Source organism: Phyllostomus discolor, chromosome 5, assembly GCF_004126475.2.
Source record: "Phyllostomus discolor isolate MPI-MPIP mPhyDis1 chromosome 5, mPhyDis1.pri.v3, whole genome shotgun sequence".
NCBI lineage: Eukaryota > Metazoa > Chordata > Mammalia > Chiroptera > Phyllostomidae > Phyllostomus > Phyllostomus discolor.
The window spans coordinates 71,899,107-71,914,150 of record NC_040907.2 but is presented as its reverse complement, the minus strand read 5'-3'; the positions used below and the strand labels follow the sequence as shown (position 1 = coordinate 71,914,150).

Here is a 15,044-nt window from a genome sequence, read left to right as displayed (position 1 = left end):
CTTAAAAGAAAACAAGGGAAAAGCTTCATGACATATAGGATTTGTTGACGATTTCTTGAATACGACACCAAGAGCACAGGCAACAAAAGGAAAACTAAATAAATTAGACATCAAAATTTAAAACTCTTGAGTATCATAGTCCACAATTAACAGAATGACAAGGCAAGCAATCAAATGGGAGAATGGATTTGCAAATCACACATATGATAAGGGGTAAAAATCTGAAATATATAGAGAACACCTAAAGCTCAATAACAAGAAAACAAATAACCTGATTAAAAAAGACAGTGACTTTGAGTAGCATTTCTCCAAAGATATACAATAGGCAAACAATCTATCCAAAGTGCAGTCATTGTTAATATAACAAGAACAGTTTGCACAACACTGATGTAATGTGGCAGCCAAGGAGGTTGGACATGCGTGGACAATGATGACTTCATTGTTGTAGTCAGTGGGGGCAGTAGATGCAATTGAGTGAGCACGTGTGCTGTGTGGCCATCACATTCACAATGACTGACTCAGTACAGCAACGAATCTGCATCAAATTTTACATTAAGCTTGAACATTCCTCTGCAGAAACTATTCAGATGATTCAGAAGGCCAGAGCTATGGGCAACTGGTGACTGGCAGTTTCATCATGACAACGCACCTGTTCATGCATCACGTCTTGTGCAGAGATTTTCGGTGAAACATCAAATCACCCAGGTGATTCAGCCCCCTACAGCCCACACTTGGTACCCTGTGACTTCTGGCTTTTCCCAAAACTAGAATCACCTTTAAAAGGGGCTCAATAACAATGTAATAGGGACTGGTAGGAACAAAAGTTTCCATGGAATCCAACTCTGTGAAGAAATTTAATCTAAACCCCCAAATATGGGGAATAGTTCCTTCTGCCTGTACCCAGATGCCACTATTAAGGCTTACTACATTTAGCAGTTGATCAAAAACTCAGTGGAGGCCATAGCAGCTGAGAGTTAAACAATGGCCAACCAAAGAATAAAAGTAATCTCCATTTTCAGAAAGTCAGTACAAAGATGAGCTCCCTGGGTTCTCCTGAGACTAAACAGAGTAACACAGAAATAGAAAATTCTGATTAAAAAGCGTGAGAAAGAAAAGTCTCAAATATAGAGACTCGAGACTTTTATTATTTGGATTATTCTATATCTAAGCCTACCCTAAATATCTGGGTCAGCTTTTAGTAAAACAGCAACTTCATCACAATGATGTACCATTAACCCTTGAACAATGGAAGTTTGAACTGCAGGGGTCAATAGAAAAAAATCTTCATATAAGTAAACTGGCGCAATAAAGGATCAACTGTGTATGACACAAATGCTAGTACACATAGAAAGCAGTACTTGATAAAAAATACAGCATATGGGCAGAGATCCTAATTTCTTTTTTTAAATTATTTTATTGTTGTTCAATTACAGTTGTCTGCACTAATTTCTAAACTAAACCAAAACACAGATCATTCAATTATTTACTCATTCAATTTATATTCACTCAGCTTTAGAGGTACAAGCTATGTTGCCAGGCCTGGCAAGGGTATAGAATTGAACTTAAGATCCAAAGTATTTGGAGAGATTTTGGCTGTGGTTAAGAGTAGCCTATAGGCTTCCTACCATCCAGTCTATTTCTCTTCCAGTATACCACAGTGCGACGTTTGAACCAAATAGAAATGATCTTGGGGGGAAATGGGGGAATATATTTCACATAACAATCTCTATGATAGAATTTAATACTATAATTATTTTTACTAGGAAAAAAATTGGCATCTATCATGTATATAGAGCTTCTTTTTTTTCCACTTAGAAATTGTAGTTAATCTCTGCCATACAAAGACAAAATTATAAGTTACTGTAAGAATGACTTGCCCTGGCCGGTATGGCTCAGTTGGTTGAAGCACTGTCCTGTAAACTGGAGGGTTTTGGCTTCAATCCCCATTAGAGCACATACTAGAGGCAACCAATGAATGTTTCTCTCCCTCCCTTCCCCTCTCTCTGAAATCAGTAAGAATGTCCTTGAGTGAGGATTAAAAAAAAAAAAAAAGAATAAATGCTGTGTTTTGCTTACTCACAAATGTAAACCTACTTTTGCCATACCCTGTATGTTTAAAATGTAAGTGTTTAACATTGTGAATACAATTATTTAGGAGGGGAAAAAGCTGCCTACTATGGAAGAAACTGTCCTCTGCAGCAGCGTAAACAAGAGGGAGTTAACCAAAAGAATTTTTCCTATCAGAGAAGAGGAAGTAAACAAGAATAACCTCTTCCCTTTGGACAAAACAGATACTATAAAGAGCAGCTGATAATCTAATCATTTACTAAGTGTTCATCTGAAGTAGCAGATCTCAATATAGAGTGAGGGGAAAGAATAGGTGGTTTGAAGTTATATTCGACATGCCTCTTCCCAATTAGTCCTTATTGGGATTCCTTAACATCTTCCAATAACCCTGCCCTGGTTAAGAATAACTGCAAGTGAGAGCCATTATTAGGATGCTGGGACAGAAAAAAGATGCAAATCACTGTTCTAGAGCATCTGTACATAATGAACTCTACTTTCTCACTGCAAAATTATATTCTTCATATAATTATGGGTTCTTGCCACTTTTGCTTCAATGAAGCAGTGTTCAAATCTCTTTTTGCAAGTAAGTGAAAATTATAAAGATTATTATCAGTCACAAAGCAGAAAGGCAAACACCCCTGCCATTTGATTACAGTGTTCTTACTTTAGTAAAACCTTGGTCATTCTGAAACTCTTGAAGCCCGAGTTATTCTGAACAATTAAATATTCTAGACTGCTGAAGTTCACCTTAAGAATTATCAATTTCTATTTTATAATTTGTTACAAGATTCTCTTTTGAAGTATACCACATTCTTTGCTTAAAAATGTTTTAAACTACAAAAAGAATATGTAATTGTTGAAAAGACTTCAATAATTCAAAAGTGTACGTAAAAAAGTTCCTTCCCTTGCCACCCCCGCTCCCATTCCCCAGGGGTAATTGCTGTAAAACACTTTGGGTGTATCTTTCTGGACCTCTTCAGAATACATACAAATTTTCTACATAGTTGCATATACAAACTAGAGTAAGCAAAGAGATTTGCTATACATTTAGTTCTACCACTTGCTTTTTACACGAATGGAGTAAATGGTCTTTTAAATTTAAATACAGTGGTACACCTGATTTATCTAAACTGCATATTCCACAGTATTTTTCATCATTCCCTTAGTGACAAGATACTTTTAGGCTAGAAACTTCTTAAAATGTTTTTTGTAGTATTTTAGTCTTTTCCTTTATTGTTTGCCATTTCACACTGCCATCATTGTATTTCCTATAGCATTTCTGCTCCTCATTTCTATTGGAAAACTTGTAATTCAAAGAATTTAATGTGCTAGAATTGAGACCAAATTTAAAAATAAGTGAGGAAAATTTTTTGTTGTTCACATATGAATATAATTTTGATTGATATTTTAAGTTCTCAGAGGTCCTTAGTGCTTCTAGATTTCTTAAGGGGTAAAGTTCGCCGATTGTAATTTCTGGACAAGTGAAATATCATCACTATTATTATTAATACACTAATAAGATCTCATTTATATTCTCCAATGGAAAATAGCAGCTTAAAAAAAGATGATAAATGGATGAGGAAATTAGCATGATGCCATTCTTTCAGTAAATGTCATAATAATAGTATGTGCATCATTATAAAAATATTATAAATAATCTATTCATCATACTTATCTAGTTCCATCCCTGTACTCAGTCAGCTGATTATTCAAACCCCTACTATTGTAATGGGCACAGGTGGTTTATCATTCAACTAGCCCAGCCCTTCCTTCTGCAATCCACTACCTTAAATTTCATTTGGATAACCATTCCTTCCCAATCATTAGCTATAAGGCGTTCTAATTATTCTCACATTGGTGAACTGTTCAGGATAAGCACGTAACCTAAACAGGGTCAGCACAACAAAGAGACCTTTTCTGGGATTTCTGGAGAAAAGCTGATATAAGCTTGCACTCTGCTTTCCTTTTGTCCCCCTCCTCTCCCTTCTTTCACTTTTTTCCTTCCCCATTCCCTGTCCAGTCCCTCCCCCAAATGCACAGTAGATAAAACCATCATTCTTCCCCAGGATGTGAGAGTATAAAAATATAAAATCTAGAGCTAAGAGGTCGGAAAGGATGCTACTGAATGGAAGGAGCCTGAGGAAAAAGGCAACAAGAAGAAGCAGAATCCTGAAATAGAGCTTGGACACATTTGTCCCCAGAATCAAAATATGCCTGGAGTTTTTAGTCATCTGGGTCTGTTTAGGGTGGATTTAGTGTCATTTGCAATATAAAAAATCATAACCTCTATCCCTAGATAACCTTAGACTGATTGATGTCCAGGCTTCAAACATTAAGTACCATTTTTATTGAAGAAGTTCCAGCTAAACTACTTGTCAAGTTGTGGTCTAACAATGATTTTCTGCTTGAACAAAATCTTAAGACTAATTCCACTTGTTTTTAAGACTAAAATTTTCCTTTTCAAACTTTTCTAACACATATTGCAAAATCACTTTCATCAATAACATGATTTTATCAGTTCAGCACACTCAATTTCTAAGTCACAGAAGAAATAAGAAACTGAGAAATCTTTAGTGCTTTAGAAAGATTACTAAAGCAAAAAGCTACAAAGGAATAAAACGTAAAGTATAGAATTTATACCCAGGTATTTCTTTCTCCTGGCATTTTGCTTTCTGATTTTAGGATTTTTAGTATCTTTCTGGAATGAACGCTACTTGTGATTTAATGAAACAGAATTTAACCTCTAGTATATCACATTTACCTAACATCCAACTATTTAAACATGTAATTTCACTTCTGAGAATTGGGGGAAAAAATTAACTTACCTCAATTGTTTCGCATAGTTCTGTTCAATTTCTATCCTCTCTTTAACAAATTTGGCATATCGTTCCAAGAAGTCAATTCCCCATTGTGTATGCTTGTCTAAGCTGTCGAACTGATCCTAGAAAAGGAAAATAAAAGTACACTGAAAAGTCTAATTACATCCACAAATGCATTAACCAATTTCTGGTATTTGTCCAGAGAGGCAATGAGGTATGAAAGAAAAAACCTAGGCTCTTCTGCTCGTTCCCACCCAAGGCATCCTTTAAGATCTAGACAGAAATATGTTCATCGGCATAAATTAGGCTACTTTACACCTGTAGTTCTCCCTGGCTGCAACACCCTTCCCTAGTCATCTTTTTTCAATTAACTCTTAACCTACCTTTGAGATTCAGTTCAGATCATTGGTCCTCCAAAAAATGACCTTAAACTCATAGACAGGAAGAAATGGTCTTTGTCCAGGTCCCCAGTGCTCCCTAAAAATTATGATCTTATTCACTTGCCATACTATATTGAGGGCAGGAACCATACATTATTCAACTCTGAGTTGCCAAGGCATAAGCACCATGTATGCCTGGCACCACAGCAAGCACTCAATGAAGATTTGTTTGGCTGAACAGAATCAAATGTAACTGGATTCATATTCTGGGCTCTGCATTTACCCAATGTCTGACCTTGGGCAAGTTACCAAGGCTGTTTGAACTTTTTCATCTTAAAATGGGAATCCTATCACTCACCTGTATAGGATTATGATGATGTAATTAAGTGTTCTGAATGAATATTTGTGTTGCAGTACACAAATATGGACATACTGTCTGACAAGGCTCTTCCAATTCTCAAAAAAATATATTCCCCTTTACCTGTTGCCTGAGAAACCATCATTTCCTAACCCTTAAGTTTAAATTAATCACTTTCCAAATTAAATTAAGAATACATTGCTCCAAATTCACATAATCCCCTAGAGGTCTACTTCAAGCTCTTTGAAGATTCCCAAAGAAAAAATTAAATCATCTGAAGAATTTTATATAAAACACCTATATTGGGCTGTTTTAAAAACTTAAATGTCATCCTATTATTTCAATACTCAAAATCACCCATGGCCCTGGCTGGATGGCTCAGTTAATTGGAGCATCACCCCATACACCATAGGGTTGCAGGTTTGATTCCACATCAGGGCACATACTGGCATTTCAGGTTTGATCCCCAGTCAGGTGTGTATGGGAGGCAACCAATCGATGTTTCCCTCTCACATCAATGTCTGTCTGTCTGTCTGTCTTGTCTCTCTCCCACCCCCACCCCCACGCCAATGGAAACATAACCTAGGATGAGGCTTAAAAAAAACATCCATGGTATAAATCCATCGAACAGACCCTTGGACTGTATCTATATATTAACTCCCCAAAAAGTATTTTTAGAGTTGGTCACCATAACAAATATATAAAAGCTCAACTAAGTTGGACCCAAGGAAGCACACACGAAGGCACAACACAATTGCATTACCCGACATCAAAGATAAGAAGAGAATTTTAAAAGCAACAAGAGAAAAGGAGACAGTTACCTACAAAGGAGTTCCCATCAGAACATCAGCTGATTTCTCAAAAGAAACCTTGCAGGCAAGAAGGGGCTGGAAAAAAGTATTCAAAGTCAGGAAAGGCAAGGACCTACATCCAAGATTACTCTATCCAGCCAAGCTTTCATTTGGAATGGAAGGGCAGATAAATTGCTTCCCAGATAAGGTCAAGTTAAAGGAGTTCATCATCACCAACCCCTTATTACACACAATGTTAAAGGAGCTTATCTAAGAAATAGAAGATAAAAAATATGAACAGTAAATAATAAAATCACAACTATCAACAAATGAACCTAACAACAAGAACAACAAAACAAGCTAAGCAAACAACTAGAACAGGAACAGAATCACAGAAATGGAGATCACATGGATGGTTATCATCAGGGAAGGGGAGGGGGAGAATGGGAGGAAAAGGCACAGGGAGTAAGAAGCATAAATTGTAGGTGCAAAATAGACAGCGGGAGATTAAGAATAGTATAGGAAATGGAGATGCCAAAGAACTTATATGTGTGACCCATAAATATGAATTAACAGGGGTGTGGAATGCTAGAGGGAGTGGGGGTGTAGTGTGGAGGGGAATAAAGGAGAGAAAAAATAGAGCAACTGTAATAGTGTAATCAATAAAATATACTAAAAAACATAAATAAATTACATTAAGTCATCAAAATAGGAAACTCATCCTCACTTCCCTATTCTCTCTCTGCCTTTCACACTGCTCTTATTTCTATGGATTTATTCTAGATTACTATCTGAGTCCAACTTCTTCCATTTCCTTGCCTTAATCATCCCCTTCCTTCCTTTTTCACATTCATTCTTAACACAGCTTCTGTGAAATATGAAATCCATCCAGAAAAAGTTCAGCCACTGTTAACATAATGAGAACAGCATGCACCACATAGATGTAACCTGGCAGCCAAGGAGAGTGGACTGGAATGAGCATGGGTGAACAATAAAGACTTCATTGTACTAATCAGTGGGGAAGGTAGACACCACTGAGTGAGCACGTGTGCTGTGTGGCCATCACATTCACAATGACTGACTCAATACAGCAATGAATCTGCATCAAATTTTACATTAAGCTTGAACACTCCTCTGCAGAAACTATTCAGATGGTTCAGAAGGCCAGAGCTATGGGCAACTAACTGGTGACTGGCAGTTTCATCATGACAACGCACCTGTTCATGCATCACGTCTTGTGCAGAGATTTTCGGTGAAACATCAAATCACCCAGGTGATTCAGCCCCCTACAGCCCACACTTGGTACCCTGTGACTTCTGGCTTTTCCCAAAACTAGAATCACCTTTAAAAGGGAAGAGATTTCAGACCATTGAGGAGATTCAGAAAAATATGACAGAGCTGCTGATGGTCATTTAGAAAACAGTGTGAGGTTTACCTACTTTGAAGGGAACTGAGGCATCATTGCCCCGTGTACAATGTTTCTTGTATCTTGTATCTTCTTTAATAAATAGCTCTATTTTTCTATTACGTGGCTGGATACCTTCTGGATAGACCTTGTATATCCCCCATTTTATCCTCACATATTTAAATTTAAGAAAGCTCTTATTGTTTCCTTAATTTTTTTTAATTTGCAAAATGTTTAAAATTATTTTACCTTATTCATTTGGGAACACAAGAAAAACATTTTAAAGCTGGCATAAAAAATAGCTATTTTATGTATCATAAAATGTAACTTTTTAAGAAGTCACTATTTAATATTCAATCCTTGTTTTTCTAATTACTTTGACAACAGCCTTGCATCCAAATGAAGTCCCAATAAAGTATTTTTGGTAAAGCACCAAGGGTCACAGCTGCTTAAAAAAAGACTTTCTTCACTAAAAAGCAGAATAGTGACTTTGCTGTCCTACTTTGGTCTTAATCTATGGCTCTGCTTTTCTGCTGAAGTTTCTCCAGCACTTCTAAATACCAAAGTACTGTCAAAACATTTTTAAGATCTAACACAAATTACTTTTCCCATTCTTTGACTCATATGGGACTGTAGAAACTTGTTTGTGTTTTAATCTCAAGGAGCTAAGAAACCAGTTTATAACTCAAGGTCAACAACATCTATCTCCAAAGTAAATTGAGTAAAATTTTAAGTTTTAAAAAATCAATTTAATTATTTGCACGTTTCCTCATGGTTTTATTTTAAAGACAGATGCAAACTTATATATTTAAGAAACTCACTTGAATATTAATTTTTAATTAAAAATTCAATTAAGTTCCAAATTAAGCTCTTAGTGACTTCAAATTATTTCCAGATGATCCTTCCAATACTGCACATTCTTTTGCTTCCCTTCCCATAACTTTCTCCTCTACTCTACCTCAGCAATTCACTCCTATGGTCATTTCCCCACTCATTAGCAACAACTACAAGACTCCCTACTACCAATAAATTTCAAGAATCTCATTCTCAGGTGGCTGGCCCCATCTGTCAACTCACTCCAATACCCCAAGGCCAAAATTGTTTTGACCCCAAATAGACCTCAGTCCACTGATCCTGACACATTATTACTATCTCTCACCCCTGTCTTCGTTTCCATCTTTATACAGCTTGGACTCCATGAGGCATCATTGCAATCACTTCCTGCAAATAGCCTCACTGTCCTTGCCTTCTCTTGCTTTGCCAAATTTCAACCCTAGTTTTACATTTACCAACCACTTCCCATGCTGCTGACAGTGAAAAGAAAAAAAGGAGGGAGGGTTGAAGGAAGGAAAAACAGGACAGATGAACCATAATGACTGTTCATATTTTGAAATCTGTGCCTATTAATCTAAAAGGTTTTATTGCTACTTAGCCTGAAGCCCTTCACTCTCCCAATATCCTAGCTAACTATCTCGTAACTTCTTTCATTTTAAACTTACACCACCTTCTATCCATCTCACTCTCAACTAATAGTCCAGTTTTCATATTTTACTAAAGGAGAAACAATCAAGAGGTTAGTTTCTCATTCTCCAACTCTGATTTTACCATAAACATCTGTGTACTTTTATTCTGCCTTCCTATTACTTTTGATAACCTGTCCACACTCCTAGGGCACCTGCTTACCTGAAGAACTAGTGCAATTTCAGGTTTAGCTGTTTAAAAAATGTTTAAGACCCTGAGTCTGCATATGCTTGATGTATTCCAGGAAGTCTAGGAAGCTCACTAGCAAAGCTACTAACCAGCAGAAGGAAAGAGTACTAGAAGTTGAAATGGAGGTGTGCAGCATCAGAAAGATAACACATGCCTCATCTTTCACCCTAAGGACCAAGGACCTGGGCTTTAACCCTGAGTGAAATGAAAACACAATGGAGGATTTTGAGCCTGACATAATCTGACTTAAATCTTTAAGCAAATCTGAAGGCAGTATCAACATTTGCTGATGTTTTGAGTATGGATTGTGAAAGAATGGCATAAATTTTGTGTACCACTGACTAGAATAAAGTTGCTTTGAACTAACATGCGGCAATTAAGTGAACAAGTTTGAAAGGAAAACAACAGTTTGGGTTTTAGACAGTTAAGTTTCAGATATGCTTAGACACCCAGGTGGCTATGTTGAGTAGGCAGTTAAATAAATAAATCAGGAATTTATTGGAAGTAGCCCCCCTGAAGATACATCATTAAGACACGATCCTGGATGCAATCTCAGTTACCACTCTGTAGAGGTCAAGAAATTGAGGGGGAAGCAGCAAAGGATTCTGACAAGGAGTGACCAATGTGGGATAAATAAAACCAGAAAAGTAGTATCTTGGAAACCAAATGAATACACATTCTTTCAAGCAGAAAAACAGTGATCCACTTAGTCAAGTGCCACTGAAAGTAAGATGAGGACTAAAATCTGACCATTGGATTTAGCAATATGCAAGTTATTAATAACATCTTATACTTTCTTTCATAACAAGAACAGTTTTGCTGAAGTAGTGAGGGCAAAAGCCTGACTGAAGTTGGTTAAAATTAGGAGAGAAATTAGACACAGTGAATAGACACCACTTCCAAGGAGTTCTGCTTTAAATGAGAGAAATGAAATGAATGATAGCTAAAAAGAGAAGTGGAATCAAGTGTGGGTGGGCTTTATATAGAAAAAACAATGATTATATACTAATAAAATGATACAAAAGAAAGGTAAATAATGATAATGAAGAAAGAGGGAGAAATGAAGCAATAAGCACTGAAGAGATGAGATGCATAAATGAAGGGGTTGACCTTTACTAAGAGCACAGTCAGTTCAGTTACAGTAACAGGAAAGACAGCTTGGTAGATGGTGTGGTGGTAGCTGTGGAAATTCTCTTGTGAACACTTGTATTCTTTTTTAGTAAAATATGGGGCAAGGCCATTAGTTGAGAATAAAGATATAGGAGGTGTTAGAGATTTAGGGATTGGGGGAAGAGATCCTCTTTCCTCTTTTGCATTTGTAACCTAAATCAATAAGCGCCAAATACATGACAACACAAAAATAAGACAATTCTTCAACTTCTCCAAGTATAGTTTATAAATGAACACACAAAAGGTTTAGTTAATAGAGCCATGCCTTTTAAAGGCAATGATTTAGCAGGTCATATAAAAGAGTCCATATAAAGAATAAAAAATAACTTATAAGAAGGTGAGCCTATGAGAATGTGCCTCTCAAATTTCTAACCACAGGGAGCATAGCTGACTAGGGCTCTGGCTGCTCCCACACAATGACTGAGAAAGGCAGGGATACAAAGAAAGATCTGGTCGAGGGAGTCCAAGGACTCTACTGATACATGAAGTTGGCTCAAGGACTCCCCAAAAGTCTTGCCAAACTTTCCTTAAAATTTCACTGCAAACTAGGCTGCTCCTATTCAATCTTCCTTTCTTTCTCCCTCTCTACCTCCTCAAGGTCAGCCTTGGCTTGTGGTCTCACAGTTTTTTCTGCTTTTGGCTCCCTCTTCATTTCCTTTCACAGGTATTCCCTCTAAAGCAGCGGTCCCCAGACTTTTTGGTACCAGCCACCGGTTTGTGGAAGCCTGTTTTTCCACAGATGGGGGGAGGGTAGGTTTCACAATGATTCAAGCTCACTTCCTGCTGTGCGGCCAGTTGGGGACACCTGCCCTAAAGCATTTAATGCATGTTCAATCCCATTTTGGTGGCTAATTCTTAGAGAACCCAAATTAACACAGCTAAAATTTCATAAATGCAACAAATCTTTGGGAACAAAACACCATCACTGAAAATCAAAAGGATATTTTTATACCATGTTTTTAATGAAGCTAAAAACATAAAGTCACTGAACAAAAGCAAAGCTGCAAGAGAGAGGTTATACAAATTTGAGTATAACATAATTATTCTGTTCTCTGCCTTGCTCTCCTCAAAAAAGAAACAAGCTAAAGTCCTTCAGAGATTAAGATAGGAAATGAATGAACACAAGATCATTTGAGACATTCCATCTTCAGTGAAGTATTAGGTACAATTCTTCACCATCTCTACTTTTGTGCTTTTTCTGACAGTACAACAAACTAAATAACATTTTCACAAAGCTTACACTGTATTTTATGCGATTAAAATTTTTGGATCTCCCTTGTCACATTATGGTAGGGTTTCACTGAATATGCTAAAAAAGGAATGTAAAGTCAAAGTTCCAGTTCTACTGTAGGTGTGTAAAGTTATATTTTAATTCATTAAAAATAACCTAAAACTCTGAAGTCAAAAAATTAAACTTGCTCCCTGGCTGGTATGGCTCAGTGAATTGAGCCCCAGACTGCAAACCAAAGGGTTGCCGGTTCGATTCCCAATCAGGACAGGTGCCTGGGCTGCATGCAGGCCAGGTTCCCACTAGCAGGTGTGTGAAAGGCAATCACACATTGAATGTTTCTCTCCATCTCTCTCCCTCCCTTCCCCTCACTAAAAATAAAAATAAATACTCTTTTTAAAAAATTAAACTTGCTATTCAAAGTTAAATGCTCCTTCATAATGTAGAAATTAAGTGGACGTATAAATCCAAATCTTAAACTACAATAAAACACTTTTTTAAGTATATTTTATTGATTATGCTATTACAGTTGTCCCATTTTTTTCCTCCCCTTTATTCCCTTCCTCCCTATACCCCTTCTCCCACCAGCATTCCCCGCACCTTCATTCATGTCCATGGGTTGTACATATAAGTTCTTTGGCTCCTCCATTTCCTATACTATTCTTAACCTCACCCTATCTTGTACCTACCAATTACTCTTATTCTCCATACCTTTTCCCCCATTCTTTCCCCACCCCCTCCCTACTGATAACCCTGTATGTGATCTCCATTTCTGTTATTCTGTTCCAGTTCTAGTTGTTTGCTTAAAGCAAAGATATTTCTAAACATGGTATTATACAGTTACTGAGGCTGATTAGTTATGTCAACATATAACCAAGATTTTTTTCTCTTAAAAAAAATTTTTAAACTGTAGAGGTTTTACTAATTCCTTACACAGTATCAGTTTTAATTATAATGAAATATGCATAAAATTTACCACCTTAACCATTTTCATGAGTACAGTTCAATGTCATTAAGTACATTCACTGTTGTGCAAGTATAATGACTATCAATCTCCACAATCCTTTTCATCTTGTAAAACTGAATCTCTGTACCCAGTGAAAAACAACTCTCCATGCTCTCTTCCTTTCAGCCCCTGGCAAACACCATTCTACCTTGTCTATAATTTTGACTAAAGTAATGTGTTGTTTAACCATGGCGATACAATCTGAGAAATGCATCATTAGGTGATTTCATTGTCATGTAAATGTCAAACAGTGTACTTAGACAAACCTAGATGAGATAGCCTAGGTAACATGGTGTAGCCTGCTGTTCCCAGGCTCCAAACCTGTACAGCAGTACTGGTTACTGAATACTTCAGGATATTTTAACACAATGGTACATATTATATATCTAAACATATCTTAAAGTAGTAAAAGTACAATATAAAATAAAAAATGCTACACCTATATAGGGCACTTACCATGAATGGGGCTTACAGAACTGGAAGTTGCTCTGGGTAAGTCAATGAGTGGTAAGTGAATGTGAAGGCCTAGGACATTACTTTATAAACACTGTCCCATGAGCCCTACCCCTGCTTCCTTCCAACAGGATCAGAAATAGAACACTAAAGCTGTCAACAATGCTCCACAAACAGGGATGTGTGCTTGATCAATTGGAAACATAGAGGAGACACTGGCTGGGCAAGCCACAGATCACTATAGTGACTGTCAGGATCAGTGAAAATAAGAAATCAAGATGGAGACGTAAAGGAACACAGGTGACTATCATGGCAATATGGTTTTGGCTACTACATGTTGGAGCAGTGATCAGATTAAGAAACTTATGTGGTGTTTATTAAAAGGGGGAGGAGTATTTAACATGGAAAAGGTACAGAATTAAGGATTCAATTACTTTGACTTTGGAAATTTGTTTTGGTTCCACTAATCTAATCTAGCAGAAAGGGCTCTCTCTGGCATTGAATTGATGGGGGAGGGAGGGCAATCTTACCTATGTTTTACATCATTATAAGGACAGTAACAGCCTGGCCCCATACTACCACTGACTGCTTTTACTGCAGTGGGAGTGGCACTTAATACTTGTTAAGGTAGCCCCTATGGACCTGTGTCCTAGTACAGGAACTTAGGTCCTCAACAAAGAGTTTAAAGCAATGTAGTCTGAAGATCAACAAGCCAGACCTGGGAGGGCTCCAGTACTCTCTGAATACATAGTGCTGGTGGGACAAGCTGCTTTGGGATGCAACAGGTCAGTGGCTGACTGGGATGTAATCTGTGCACTCAAAATGGAGGTGTGTTCTGAATGAGAGTGAATCTATTCCCAAGCCCCACAGATATTGCTATGGTCAGAGAAAAGAAGAAATTCCTTCTGAACCTCATACCCTGCTATTTCTTATAGAAAACTCAGCTCCATTATAATCTTGTAAGAAAATCATTTAAAATGTGGCCCATTGTTGACTGAAGCATGATTATATGGCACATGACTACTCTGGGTACCTCATATGTAAGTGGAATTATACAGTATTTTATTTGTTTTTGTGTCTGGATTATTTCACTTAGCATAATGCCCTCAAGGTTCTTCCATATTATAGCATGTATCAGAATTTCCTTCCTTTTTAAGGCTGAATAATATTCCATTGTACATGCATACACTTTTGCTTAGCCATTCATCTGTCAATGAACACTTGAGTTGCTTTTATCTCCTGGATATTGTGAATGATGCTATGGACAAAGATGCAGAAATATCTCTTTAAAACCTTGCTTTGAATTATTTCAGGTTTATACCCAGAAGTGGAATTGCTGGATCATATGGTAAGACAATGGTTAATTTTTTTAATTGATTTTAGAGGGGATGGGCAGAGGGGGGAGAACATCGATTTGTTGTTCCCAGCTGCAGATCAAACCCACAACCCTGGCCTATGAGGACAATGCTCTAATCAACTGAGCTACCAGCCAGGGCTATGGTTAATTTTTGAGGAACCGCCCTACTGCTTTTTTCAGCAGCTGTTACCATTTTACATTTCCACCAACTATGCACCAGTGTTCCAATTTCTCTACATTCTTGCCAACACTGGTTACTTTGTTTTTCTTATAGCCACCCTAATGGGTATGAACTGGTCT

General features: G+C 37.2%; 1 protein-coding gene across 4 annotated transcripts in view; it reads right to left on the bottom strand.

Annotated features, from left to right (window-relative positions):
• Window positions 1–15,044, bottom strand: part of FNBP1L (formin binding protein 1 like) — a 107,184-nt gene that overhangs the window by 41,813 nt on the left and 50,327 nt on the right. For 3 of the 4 annotated variants that reach the window (XM_028514079.2, XM_028514077.2, XM_036026439.1), the window contains exon 2: window positions 4,893–5,008. The exons of the other annotated variant lie outside the window; for it this stretch is intronic. In XM_028514079.2, the coding sequence (XP_028369880.1) occupies window positions 4,893–5,008 (116 nt within the window). The remainder of the gene's footprint in view (window positions 1–4,892; window positions 5,009–15,044) is intronic. 4 annotated transcript variants of the gene reach the window in all.